General features: G+C 47.1%; 1 protein-coding gene across 1 annotated transcript in view; it reads right to left on the reverse strand.

The window, feature by feature from the left end:
* The window catches only part of VWA8 (von Willebrand factor A domain containing 8), a 244,047-nt gene that overhangs the window by 198,634 nt on the left and 30,479 nt on the right, over positions 1-14,934 (reverse strand). The window contains exon 4 of the mRNA XM_054163092.1: positions 14,321-14,431. Coding sequence (XP_054019067.1) covers positions 14,321-14,431 — 111 coding nt within the window. The remainder of the gene's footprint in view (positions 1-14,320; positions 14,432-14,934) is intronic.

Here is a 14,934-nt window from a genome sequence, read left to right on the forward strand (position 1 = left end):
CAACCTGCTTGCATAAAAAACCCTGAAGTCTCCAGCAGCCCGGTCCAATATCTGGCATTAACAAAAGCCTATTTTGTCTAAATGCAGTTTGGAGACAGAGCCAGAACATGCTTTAACAAACAATTTATTTGCCAAGTTGGTTGGACTCTGCATATTATAAGTCTGTGAAGACTTTATGACAGAGTTTTACTAGCCAGAGGAAAATACATTCTGTGCGTATGGTTTCAAAATATTTTGAGTATCCATAGAATCCTGTTGACTCATGTTGAAACATGCACACCATGGCTGGAGGGTTTGCTGAAATAAAAGCCTTCCAGTATCAATAGAATAGAATAGAATAGAATAGAATAGAATAGAATAGAATAGAATAGAATAGACCAGGTTGGTAGAGATCTTCAAGATCATCGTGTCCAACCTATCAACCAATCCAACACCACCTAATCAACTAACCCATGGCACCAAGCACCCCATCAAGTCTCCTCCTGAATACCTCCAATGATGGTGACTCCACCACCTCCCCGGGCAGCCCATTCCAGTGGGCGATCACTCTCTCAGTGAAGAACTTCTTCCTAACATCCAGCCTAAACCTCCCCTGGCACAGCCTGAGACTGTGTCCTCTTGTTCTGGTACTGGCTGCCTGGGAGAAGAGACCAACATCTGCCTGTCTACAGCCTACAAATGACTGTCCATTTAATGTTTTCCTGCACTGTAGAGAGCCTCTCCAGACAGGATCCCACTGCTTTTCCTTCCCCCTATATGCCGAACAGTGTAGAATAGAATAGGAATAGGAATAGGAACAGGAATAGGAATAGGAATAGGAATAGGAATAGGAATAGAATAGAATAGAATAGAATAGAATAGAATAGAATAGAATAGAATAGAATAGAATAGAATAGAATAGAAGTAGAATAGAATAGAAGTAGAATAGAATAGAAGTAGAATAGAATAGACCAGGTTGGAAGAGACCTTCAAGATCATCACATCCAACCTCTCAACCAATCCAACCCACCTAATCAACTAAACCATGGCAACATAAACCTCTCTCTGTACAACTTGTACATGAAGGCAATGTGCTGGTCAACAGAGAATATTAGGAAGTATGCAACAATCATGAACTTCAGGAAGGAACCTGCTCTTCATGAGCAGCGCAGTCTTGAGAAGCAGCCTGCTACCCTGCTGCCTGCTCCCCATCAGATTATCACAATTTTAAAAGCACACAGTTTCCAAAGCTTGGAAAGTATTTGAAGTTCTTATTCAAAATCCCATTGCTCAGCACAATAATATTTTTTAAAGTGTGGCACTGATGGTCTTTGCCTACCTGTATGTTCCTTCTGTGATCAACTTCAGGAACAGCTTGAACGTACAATCATGGTTTTTCACTTCTTCATTGGTGACATCCCATAACAACAATAACACCACCACCACCTTTGGGCTAATTTACTCTGATTGTCTTCCTTCCAGTCTATGCTATCTGAAAAGCATATCTGAAAGAGTGGAAATAGTTCTCCAAACCTATTAAATAAAGTCATAATTCACCTTCCTCTATAGTTCTTGTGGTAAATAGCATGAAGTATCACAGTATCACAGTATCACAGTAACTAAGGTTGGAAGAGACCCCAAGGATCATCAAGTCCAACCTGTTCCAACAGACCTCACAACTAGACCATGGCACCAAGTGCCACGTCCAATCTCCCCTTGAACACCTCCAGGGACGGCGACTCCACCACCTCCCTGGGCAGCACATTCCAATGACGAATGAAGTCTGGCAGTAAGAGCAAACTAGCTACATATCTTTGGGAGAAGAGGGAGAGGAGAGAAGAGGGAGAGGAGAGAAGAGGGAGAGGAGAGAAGAGGGAGAGGAGAGGGGAGGAGAGAAGAGGGAGAGGAGAGGAGAGGAGAGAAGAGGGAGAGGAGAGGAGAGGAGAGAAGAGGGAGAGGAGAGGAGAGGAGAGAAGAGGGAGAGGACAGGAGAGAAGAGGGAGAGGAGAGGAGAGGAGAGGAGAGGAGAGAAGAGGGAGAGGAGAGGAGAGGAGAGAAGAGGGAGAGGAGAGGAGAGGAGAGAAGAGGGAGAGGAGAGGAGAGGAGAGAAGAGGGAGAGGAGAGGAGAGGAGAGAAGAGGGAGAGGAGAGGAGAGGAGAGAAGAGGGAGAGGAGAGGAGAGGAGAGAAGAGGGAGAGGAGAGGAGAGGAGAGAAGAGGGAGAGGAGAGGAGAGGGAGAGGAGAGGAGAGGAGAGAAGAGGGAGAGGAGAGGAGAGGAGAGAAGAGGGAGAGGAGAGGAGAGGAGAGAAGAGGGAGAGGAGAGGAGAGAAGAGGGAGAGGAGAGGAGAGAAGAGGGAGAGGAGAGGAGAGAAGAGGGAGAGGAGAGGAGAGAAGAGGGAGAGGAGAGAAGAGGGAGAGGAGAGAAGAGGGAGAGGAGAGAAGAGGGAGAGGAGAGGGAGAGGAGAGGAGAGGGAGAGGAGAGGAGAGGGAGAGGAGAGGAGAGGGAGAGGAGAGGAGAGGGAGAGGAGAGGAGAGGGAGAGGAGAGAAGAGGGAGAGGAGAGAAGAGGGAGAGGAGAGAAGAGGGAGAGGAGAGAAGAGGGAGAGGAGAGAAGAGGGAGAGGAGAGAAGAGGGAGAGGAGAGAAGAGGAGAGGAGAGAAGAGGGAGAGGAGAGAAGAGGGAGAGGAGAGAAGAGGGAGAGGAGAGAAGAGGGAGAGGAGAGAAGAGGGAGAGGGAGAGGAGAGGGAGAGGAGAGGAGAGAAGAGAAGAGGGAGAGGAGAGGAGAGAAGAGAAGAGGGAGAGGAGAGGAGAGAAGAGAAGAGGGAGAGGAGAGAAGAGAAGAGGGAGAGGAGAGAAGAGAAGAGGGAGAGGAGAGAAGAGAAGAGGGAGAGGAGAGAAGAGAAGAGGGAGAGAAGAGAAGAGGGAGAGGAGAGAAGAGAAGAGGGAGAGAAGAGAAGAGGGAGAGGAGAGAAGAGAAGAGGGAGAGAAGAGAAGAGGGAGAGAAGAGAAGAGGGAGAGAAGAGAAGAGGGAGAGAAGAGAAGAGGGAGAGAAGAGAAGAGGGAGAGAAGAGAAGAGGGAGAGAAGAGAAGAGGGAGAGAAGAGAAGAGGGAGAGAAGAGAAGAGGGAGAGAAGAGAAGAGGGAGAGAAGAGAAGAGGGAGAGAAGAGAAGAGGGAGAGAAGAGAAGAGGGAGAGAAGAGAAGAGGGAGAGAAGAGAAGAGGGAGATAAAAGGAGAGACCAGGTTGGAAGAGACCTTTGAGATCATCGTGTCCAGCCCATCATCTGCATTCTAGTTAATACCAAGTTTTCTGCAATAAGCTAGGCACACTACAATGCATGGTTTGAATCATTTTTTCCCCCATCTGTGTATTGATGGATTGGTATGGAAACTAAAATGCATTAAAAGAAAATAAAAATAGAGTAAGTAAGTTTGCAATCTGTCACTGAAAATCATTTTAAAAGAGTGTCTCCAAGAAACAAATCTTCATAATTCTGCAATGAAAATTTAGAAGTAGCTGCACTGCCTCCCTCTCTCACTACCCTCATTTGTTCTAAATGCTTAACATAAAGCACAATTTGCCAAAGGGGGCTTATATTGTGCAGTCTTGATGATAAATCTCAGATTACAAGTACTAATTATTGATAAATAGAATAGGAGTAGAATAGAATAGAATAGAATAGACCAGCTGGAAAAGACATTTGAGATCATCAAGTCCAACCTATCATCCAACACCATCTAATGAACTAAACCATAGCACCAAGCACCCCATCCAGTCTCTTCCTAAACACCTCCAGTGATGGTGACTCCACCACCTCCCTGGGCAACACATTTCAATGGCCACTCTTTCTACGAAGAATTTCTTCTTAACATCCAGCCTAAACCTCCCCTGGCACAGCTTGAGACTGTGCCCTCTTGTTCTGGTGCTGGTTGCCTGAGAGAAGAGACCAACCCCCTCCTGGCTACAACCTCCCTTCAGGGAGTTATAGACAGCAAGAAGGTCTCCTCTGAGCCTCCTCTTCTCCAGGCTAAACAAGCCTAGCTCCATCAGCCTCTCCTCAGAGGGCTTGCGCTGCAAACCCCTCCCCAGCTTTGTTGCCCTTCTCTGGACACATTCCAGCAACTCAACATCTTTCCTAAACTAAGGGGCCCAGAACCTGATGAATGGAATGGAATGGAATGGAATGGAATGGAATGGAATGGAATGGAATGGAATGGAATGGAATGGAATGGAATGGAATGGAATGGAATGGAATAAACCAGGTTAGAAAAGACCTTTGAGATCATCAAGTCCAACCTAGCAGCCAACACCATCTAATCAACCATGGCACCAAGCACCCCATCTAGTCTCTTCCTAAACACCTCCAGTGATGGTGACTCCACCTCCTCCCTGGGCAGCACATTCCAATGACCAATCACTTTCCAGGATGAACTTCTTCCTAACCCCCAGCCTAAGCTTCCCCTGGCAGAGCTTGAGACTGTGTCCTCTTGTTCTGCTGCTGGTTGCCTGGGAGAAGAGACCAACCCCCACCCCCCATCCCCCAGTCCCCAGACCCTGCTGTCTCTGAGCCATGTTCCCAGGGCTCTGGAAGGATTGTAACCTGGATACCTGCTCCAGGGAATACCTGCAGCTACTGCAGCCTGGGAGCAGAAACCCTTCACACAACACTGCTCTCAAAGTAACGGCTTTATGCAACAAATACATAACACAGAGTGCTTATCCTTGTTCCACACTGCACCTACAAAAATATATTTTTATCTTCAAAGGCAAAAATACCTTCTCTAGGAACAACACAACCCTAAGCTGATTTTCATTGCCTTTCCTGCAGCTGAACCACGGCGAGCTCCTCCAAAATATGACAACTGCGGGATGCCCTAAACGCCAATTTTCACATCAACTACAGAGTATAAGCACAGAAATGAAGCTACAGAGTGCCAGAATGAGAAGAACAGAAAAAGAGCTCCCCACAAACAACACAGAATGGAGGATGTTTTTACAAAGCTAATTAAAATCACAGAATCATAGAATCAGTAAGGTTGGAAAAGACCTCAGAGATCATCAAGTCCAACCTATCACCCAACACCTCAGGACTATTAAGCCATAGCACCAAGTGCCATGCTCTTAAACACCTCCAGGGATGGGGCCTCAACCACCTCCCTGGACAACCCATTCCAGGGCTTCACCACTCTCATGGGGAAGAACTTCCTCCTCACATCCAGCCTGAATCTCCCCACCTCCAGCTTCATTCCATTCCCCCTAGTCCTATCACTCCCTGAGATCCTGAGAAGTCCCTCCCCAGCCTTCTTGGAGGCCCCCTTCAGATACTGAAAGGCCACAATTAGGTCACCTGGGAGCCTTCTCTTCTCCAGACTGAACAGCCCCAACTCCTTCAGTCTGTCAGAGTGTCACAGTATCATAGTATCACCAAAGCTGGAAGAGACCTCAAAGATCATCAAGTCCAACCTGTCACCACAGACCTCATAACTAGACCATGGCACCAAGTGCCACATCCAATCCCCACTTGAACACCTCCAGGGACGGTGACTCCACCACCTCCCTAGGCAGCACATTCCAACGGCTAACAAATCTCTCTGTGAAGAACTTTCTCTTCTCCTTGAGCCTAAACTTCCCCTGGTGCTGCTTGAGACTGTGTCCTCTTGTTCTGCTGCTGGTTGCCTGGGAGAAGAGACCAACCCCCACCTGGCTACAAGCTCCCTTCAGATAGTTGTAGACAAACTTTGTAAAGGCACTAAAATATACTAACAGTGTAGTTTAAAATACCAAAATTGATATGGAAGCTCTCTCAAAAAAAAATATATCTTATTGTAAAGCAGAAATCCAGGAGGAAGGTTCTCAGAGAACTCTAAAGGGCTTTAATTTCTCAAGCCTGAGCATCATTCTGGATATCATCTCCAGGCTACATTTCAGAACTGTATTTTTAAAATGCAGCTAGAAGCTGCTCAATAATAACCAGTAATTGTCTCTTTTTCAGGAGCTACCTCAGGATAAGTTTGGAGAAGTTTTTTGGATGACTTGCCCTGCAATGACATCTCAAGCACAGCAACCACAAACACAATGTGGAAAAACAACAGCCGGGTTCTAGACACCAGCCACAGCAACCCCATGCAGTGCCACAGGCTGGGGTCAGAGTGGCTGGAGAGCAGCCAGGCAGAGAGGGACCTGGGGGTGCTGGTTGGTAATAGGCTGAACATGAGCCTGCAGTGTGCCCAGCTGGCCAAGAAGGCCAATGGCATCCTGGGCCGCATCAGGAACAGTGTGGCCAGCAGGAGCAGGGAGGTCATTGTGCCCCTGTACTCAGCACTGGTTAGGACACATCTTGTGTCCTGTGTCCAGTTTGGGGCCCCTCAGTTTAGGAAAGATGTTGAGTTGCTGGAATGTGTCCAGAGAAGGGCAACAAAGTTGGTGAGGGGTTTGGAACACAAGGCCTCTGAGGAGAGACTGAGGGAGCTGGGGTTGCTTAGCCTGGAGAAGAGGAGGCTCAGGGGAGACCTTCTTGATCTCTGCAACTACCTGAAGGGAGGTTGTAGCCAGGTGGGGTTTGTGCTCTCCTCCCAGGCAACCAGCACCAGAACAAGAGGACACAGTCTCAAGCTGCACCAGGGGAGGTTTAGGCTGGATGGTAGGAAGAAGTTCTTCACAGAAAGAGAGATTGGCCATTGGAATGTGCTGCCCAGGGAGGTGGTGGAGTCCCCATCCCTGGAAGTGTTTAGGAAGAGACTGGATGGGGTGCATGGTGCCATGGTTTAGTTGATTAGGTGGTGTTGGATGATAGGTTGGACTCGATGATCTCAAAGGTCTTTTCCAACCTGGTTAATTCCATTCCATTCCATTCCATTCCATTCCATTCCATTCCATTCCATTCCATTCCATTCTAACAGTCAGGTGTTTTTGCAAGTCCCTACAAACAGGGTTTTAAAGAGATTATGTCCCCATCTCGGGAGGGCTTGGACCTTTTAGGTGCTTTATACCTTCTATTAATACAACATTTACATCCAATATTTACATCATTTACATTTTGCATCTTGGGCAGCCACAAGATGCAAGCAATCCAACTTTTGGAACAGACTCACAGGTGCAAGTATCCACAGAGAAAGACAGTGGGGTTTATATTCATTCTCTTGTCTTTTGGACAACAATACAGGGAATAGATTACTGACATTTTTCCTCCTAGTAATTAGCAGAATAAAAAGGAAATTAAGTACTTGACAGAAGACTAAAAATTATGAAGTTTCTTATTATGTGCAAATCACTTTGATTCACAACACTATCCATCAAGTCTGGATTTGCCTATAGGATAGGATAGGATAGGATAGGATAGGATAGGATAGGATAGGATAGGATAGGATAGGATAGGATAGGAAAGGAATGGAATGGAATGGAATAGACCTATGAATGCTATGATCTCATTACATTATTAAACATCTCTTCTATGAAGACAGACAGAGAGCTGCAGCTGTTTAGTCCTGAGAAGAGAAGGCTGGGAGGGGATCTTATCAGTGTCTATAAATACCTGTGGGGTGGGTGTCAAAATGAAGGTGCCTAGTGACAGGACAAGGAACAAGAAGCTAGAACACAGAAGGTTCCATCTCAACACAGAGACACTACAGTGAGGGAGACAGAGCACTGGAACAGGCTGCCCAGAGAGGTCGTGGAGTCTCCTGGATGCATTCCTGTGCAGCCTGTCCGAGGTGATCCTGCTATGGCAGGGGGGGTTGGACTCAATGATATATTGAGAGCCCTCCTGCCTGCTAACATTCTGTGATTCTGCAGTTCCAACATACTGTCCCATCCCAAACTGCAGGAAACACTAGCTGAAAAAAATGTGTAGGGTAAATACATTCCACTAACATAAGAAAAGCAGAACCCCACACATTTGGTTTTAATCTATAAGGAATTACAAACACACAGACATTTATCTATATTCTCTCTACATCAAAACAAGATACCAGAGCCTGAACTGCTAACCTAATAAATCCAGTTAAATGCTGACACTTCTAGAAACATAAAAGAAGTACTGCAAATGATTAGAACAAAATCACTTCCATAAGTTCAGAGGCTACTCTACAGGGGTCCTTATCATGTACTTTCTTTTCAGATACAAGATATACTGTGTCAATGTCAATAAAGATTAATTTCATCTAAATACTGTTGGTTCCTATTCAGCATTTTCCTCTTTTCATGCAATGTCAGGCACAACAAGAAAATTACTGGAAGCAGTCATACTTCTGGAGTACTGCTTTGCTTCTCTCTTCTTTCTACAGGCTTCACTACCTAATGCCTTGTACTAGGTAGATACTGCAGTGACAGTCAATTAGGTTATACTTTCTGACAGTGCCTTTGCTGTGCCTAACTTGCCAGCCCATGAAAACTGTCACCTGCAAGTTAGCAAATTAATAAGTCACTGAATTACACAATTGCACTCACAGTATCACAGTATCACCAAGGTTGGAAGAGACCTCAAAGATCATCAAGTCCAACCTGTCACCACAGACCTCATGACTAAACCATGGCACCAACTGCCACGTCCAATCCCCTCTTGAACACCTCCAGGGACGGTGACTCCACCACCTCCCTGGGCAGCACATTCCAATGGCTAACAACTCTCTCTGTGAAGAACTTTCTCCTCACCTCAAGCCTAACCTTCCCCTGGTGCAGCTTGAGACTGTGTCCTCCTGTTCTGGTGCTGGTTGCCTGACAGAAGAGACCAACCACCTTTCAGGTAGTTGTGGACAGCAATGAGGTCTCCCCTGAGCCTCCTCTTCTCCAGACTAAGCAACCCCAGCTCCCTCAGCCTCTCCTCACAGGGCTGTGCTCAAGGCCTCTCCCCAGCCTTGTTGCCCTTCTCTGGACACGTTCAAGTGTCTCAATGTCTTTCTTAAACTGAGGGGCCCAGAACTGGACACAGGACTCAAGGTGTGGCCTAACCAGTGCAGAGTCCAGGGGCACAATGACTTCCCTGTTCCTGCTGGCCACACTATTCCTAATGCAGGTCAGGATGCCTGCCACCTGGGCACACTGCTGGCTCATGTTTAGGCATCTGTCAACCAGCACCCCCAGGTCCCTCTCTGTTTGACAGCTCTCCAGCCACTCTGACCCCAGCCTGCAGCTCTGCATGGGGTTGCCGTGGCCAAGTGCAGCACCCTGCACTTGGATTTGTTGAATGCCACTCACTGGCTGCTTTTTTCTTTAAGCTGTATTTTTCTTATCTATCTCTTTGCTAGGTTATAGAAAGCATTACTTCTACATGCATGCACAAACACATACACCTATGTATACACACACATTCTCAAATATGATTAATTGCACCCAATTAATCTCATCTTTTTCCAATTCCCTTCCTAATCCAGTTTTATGGAAAGAAACCAAACCCAAGGCTGTGTAGTCCTTCTCCAGAGGATTTCAATGTCATGTGCATTTTACAGGCAAGATCATTTAGCTGTCACTTCTGTCACTCTGGGTGTTCAACTGCTCAGTAAATGAAATCTTTCAAGCCATGGTAGATAATTTCTTCTGGCATCTTGACAATCAACTTTACATTTTATCACTGTGGAAGTTCTTCATAGAAAGAGTGACTGGCCATTGGAAGGGGCTGCCCAGGGAGGTGGTGGAGTCACCATCACTGGAGGTGTTTAGGAAGAGACTTGATGGGGTGCTTGGTGCCATGGTTTAGTTGATTTGATGGTGCTGGATGATAGGTAGGACTCGATGATCTCAAAGACCTTTTCCAACCTGGTTAATTGTATTCCATTCCATTCTATTCTAATTTATGATGCTGTGGTGGTTTGGCCCTTGCTGGGGGCCAGACACCCACCAAAGCTGCTCTATCACTCCCCTTCTTAGATAGGCAGGGAGAGGAAAATACAACAAGAGGGCAGTGGGTCAAAATAGGAGCAGTTTAATAAAGCCAAAGCAAAGGCCACGCATGGAAGCAAAAGCAAACCAAGATTAGTTATTCTCTACTTCCCACCAGGGAACAATGTTTGGTTACTCCCAGGAAGCAGGGCTTCAATACATGTAGCAGTTGCTCCAGGGGGCAGACTCCATCAATGAATGGCCTGCACATCCTTTTTTCACTTAGCTTTTGTATCTAAGCTGACTTCGTGTGGCATGGAATATCCCTTTGGTCAGTTTGGGTCAGATCGCCCAGCCATGTCGCCTCCTAAGATCTTGCCCACCCCTTAGTCTACTGTTAGGATAAGATAGGATAGGATAGGATAGGATAGGACAGGATAGGATAGGACAGGATAGGATAGGATAGGATAGGATAGACTAGAATTAACCAGGTTGGAAAAGATCATCAAGTCCAACCTATCACCCAACACCATCTAATCAACTAAACCATGGCACCAAGCACCCCATCCAGTCTCTTCATGAACACCTCCAGTGATGGCAACTCCACCACCTCCCTGGGCAGCACATTCCAATGGGCAATCACTTTTTCTGGGAAGAACTTCTTCCTAACATCCAGCCTAAACCTCACCTAGTGCAGCTTGAGACTGTGTCCTCTTGTTCTGGTGCTGGTTGCCTGGGAAAAGAGACCAACCCCCACATGGGTACAACCTCCCTTCAGGGAGTTGTAGACAGCAAGAAGGTCTCCCCTGAGCCTCCTCTTCTCCAGGCTAAGCAACCCCAGCTCCCTCAGCCTCTCCTCATAGAGCTAAGGTTTATTTGTCCCACACAATTCAGAGCAGATGTTCTGGAAACCAGACTTTGAAGCTTTTCCTGTCTTCTCTCGAGTGTCATGAACAGCAAACATGAAATTCCACAGGAAGGGAAATGGTATGCCCCTCTGAAAAGCAGAGCCTGTATCTTCAGTCCTTCGTGTGAGTTCACCTATGCCAATGGGAGCAAGCCAAGCACTTTTGCAAATATTTTGTTAGGCTGCTCCCTGACAGCCCTCTCTGTCTTGAAGCAGCTGAAAGAAGAGCAGTGTCTGTCCTCTGTACACAGTTCTCATTAATGTTTTTGATTAAATGAACTAAATAACATTCAAATCCCACTGTAAGGAGGAAGTTGGAATGGTAAAACCCCATCCCCGGAAACATTCAAGATCAGACTTGATGTGGCCCTGGGCAGCCTCATCTAGTTGGAGGTATTCCTGCTTACTGCAGGGGGGCTGGACAAGGTGACCTTTGAGAGTCCTTTCAATTCTGATGCAGTGTGAATCCACAGCCTGTAGAACTTTATTCCCCTTTATTATACAACCACAGTCAGATCTGTGAGGGTTCTGAACACAACTATGTACCATACTTCACGTGTCTTTAATGAAGAAGGAAGGATTACAAAACTTCAGCTGGAACATCACTACCTATGAGATTTATCTTCCATGTTTTCAATATTCATCTAGATTCCCCTAGAAAATTCACCTAGAATCCAATTATTTATTTTCTTCTTTTACTTTCAGATCTTAAGCACATTGGTTATATATGTGATGAGTAACACACAAGATCATAGAATCAACAAGGTTGGAAGAGACCTCAAGGATCATCAAGTCCAACCTGTCATCCAAGATCTCATGACTACTAAACTATGGCACCAAGTGCCACATCCAATCCCCTCTTGAACACCTCCAGGGACAGTGACTCCACCAACTCCCTGGGCAGCACATTCCAATGGCTAACAACTCTCTCTGTGAAGAACTTTCTCCTCACCTCCAGCCTAAACTTCCCCTGGCGCAGCTTGAGACTGTGTCCTGTCATTCTGGTGCTGGTTGCCTGGGAGAAGAGAACAACCCCCTCCTGGCTACAACCTCCCTTCAGGTAGCTGCAGACGGCAACAAGGTCTTCCTCAAGCCTCCTCCTCTCCAGGCCAAACAACCCCAGCTCCCTCAGCGTCTCCTCACAGGGCTTGTGCTCAAGGCCTCTCACCAGCCTTGTTTCCTTCTCTGGACACATTCAAGACTCTCAATGTCCTTCCCAAATTGAGGGGCCCAGAACTGGACACAGAATGAGGAAAGACATCGTGATCCCAACTGATTTTAGTACTTGAGTGTCTTGCTAAAGGGATGTCTTGCTCAATGTTGAATTCTGGTAAATACCTTTTAACTGAAAACTTCCAACAGACAAAGGAAGAAAGGTAATCTACTTCACCTCAGAAAGTTAGTCTTCCCAGTTCCCTTAGTAGAGTGAGACCACTCAAAATAGCTTGTAGAAAGGAAAGCAAGCTGCTGCATTTATATACACTGGAATCGAAGTCTGGGTTAAGAGACCATCTCACATCTTGGTGAGCTTCTTACAATCCCTGATACAGTGCCTCTTATAAATCTTAGTTACCTTATGCTCTTATGCCAGGGGTAAATTACCTTGACCTGCAGCAAGCATAAGGATAAAGCTGTCCATAACAGCAGTTAAGCATGGAGCTAACATCAGTTAACCCCACAGCCTACAAGAACTCTCTTAATCTCTGGTAAATGGAAAACCATTTACAACCCTAATCCACAGTACACTAAATCAGCTCATATTGTGAAACCCTCACATTTCCAGATAAGCATAATTCAAAGTCCCAAAATTACCTAAAAAATAATTTGGTGGCCAAGAAGGCCAATGGCATCCTGGCCTGCATCAAGAATAGTGTGGCCAGGAGGAGCAGGGAAGTCATTGTGCCCCTGGACTCAGCACTGGTCAGGCGACATCTTGAGGACTGTGTCCAGTTCTGGGCCCCTCAATTTTAAGAAGCACACTGAGACTCTTGAACATATCCAGAGAAGGGCAAAGAGGCTGGGGAGAGGCCTCTAGCACAAGCCCTATGAGGAGAGGCTGAGGGAGCTGGGGTTGTTTAGCCTGGAGAAGAGGAGGCTCAGAGGAGACCTTCTTGCTCTCTACAACTACCTGAAGGGAGGTTGTAGCCAGGTGGGGGTTAGTCTCTTCTGTCAGGCAACCAGCACCAGAACAAGAGGACACAGTCTCAAGCTGCACCAGGGGAAGTTTAGGCTGGAGGTGAGGAGAAAGTTCTTCACAGAGAGAGTTGTTAGCCATTGGAATGGGCTGCCCAGGGTGGTGGTGAGGTCACCATCTATGGAGGTGTTCCAGAGGTGATTGGATGTTGCACTTGGTGCCATGGTTTACTGGTCATGAGGTCTTTGGTGACAGGTTGGACTTGATGATCCTTAAGTTTTTTTCCAACCTTATTGATTCTATGATTCTATGTAATAGAATAGAACAGAATAGAACAAACCAGGTTGGAAGAGACCTTCAAGATCATCATGTCCAACCTATCATCCAACACTACCTAATCAACTAAACCATGCAACCAAGCACCCTGTCAAGCCTCACCCTGAACACCCCCAGAGAAGGCGACTCCACCACCTCCTCGGGCAGCCCATTCCAGTGGGCAATCACTCTCTCTGTGTAAAACTTCCACCTAACCTCCAGCTTAAACCTCCCCTGACGCAGCCTGAGACTGTGTCCTCTTGTTCTGGTACTGGTTGCCTGGGAGAAGACACCAACCTCTGCCTCACTACAACCCCCCTTCAGGTAGTTGTAGAGAGCAATAAGGTCACCCCTGAGTCTCCTCTTCTCCAGGCTAAGCAACCCCAGCTCCCTCAGTCTCTCCTCATAGGGCTTGTGCTCCAAGCCCCTCACCAACTTTGTTGCCCTTCTCTGGACACGCTCTAGCAAGTCAACATCTTTCCTAAGTGGTGGGGCCCAGAACTGGACACAGTACTCGAGGTGCGGCCTAACCAGTGCAGTGTACAGGGGCACAATCACCGCCCTGCTCCTGCTGGCCACACTGTTCCTGATGCAGGCCAGGATGCCATTGGCCCTCCTGGCTGCCTGGGCACATTGCAGGCTCATGTTCAGCCTACCATCAACCAGCACCCCCAGGTCCCTTTCCACCTGACTGCTCTCCAGCCACTCTGACCCCAGCCTGTAGCTCTGCATGGGGTTGTTGTGGCCAATGTGCAGAACCTGGCACTTGGATGTGTTCAGTCTCATGCCCTTGGACTCTGCCCATCTGCCCAGCCTGTCGAGGTCCCTCTGCAGAGCCTCTCTACCCTCCAGCAGATCAACTCCTGCCCCCAGCTTGGTGTCATCAGCAAATTTACTGATGATGGACTCAATGCCCTCATCCAGATCATCAATAAAGATGTTAAAGAACACAGGGTCCAGCACTGATCCTTGGGGCACCCCACTGGTGCCTGGCTGCCAGCTGGATGTGGCACCATTCACCACCACTCTCTGGGCTCGGCCCTCCAGCCAGTTCCTAACCCATTGCAGTGTGCTCCCATCCAAGCCATCCACAAACTCATTTTTAATCATGTAAACCATTACTTCCTTCAAAGCATTTGTGAACAGTAAGTAGGTGGGGTGGGACTGCCACTTACCTGATCAAGGTAGAACGCGCTCCCATCCCGGATCTCTCGTCGCTGTTTCAGGTCAGTTTCTGTGGTGTCTCTCGACAACGCGATATACTCAACCTCACGCTTTGTGAGCTCCTGCGGACAACAGCCTCAAGTTACCACAAAAATAAGACCTTGCCCCAGTAATTGAACTTTAACAATAGGCCTATTGATATATATGTACAGAAGAGCTCTAGGCAGCAGCACAGTAAGCTGAAATAATTCTGAACAAAACCCAATATCTCTTCCTTTTAAATAAATGTTCATGGTGTGTTCTGCCTCAAATAATACAGTTTGAATTTCTGCTCAATAAACCTATTTTCTCCAAACCGGTTCTAAAATCATTCTGCCCCTCTACTCAGCACTGGTTAGGCCACACCTTGAGTCACAGCATCACAGTGTCACTAAGGTTGGGGGAGACCTCAAACATCATCGAGTCCAACCTGTCACCACAGACCTCATGACTAGGAGTCATGTGGAGTCCCGTGTCCACTTCTGGGGCCCTCACTTTAGGAAAGATGTTGAGTTGCTGGAAGGTGTCCAGAGAAGGGCAACAAAGCTGGGGAGGGGTTTGGAGCACAGCCCCATGAGGAGAGGCT

The sequence above is a fragment of the Dryobates pubescens genome, chromosome 7, assembly GCF_014839835.1.
Source record: "Dryobates pubescens isolate bDryPub1 chromosome 7, bDryPub1.pri, whole genome shotgun sequence".
Classification (NCBI taxonomy): domain Eukaryota; kingdom Metazoa; phylum Chordata; class Aves; order Piciformes; family Picidae; genus Dryobates; species Dryobates pubescens.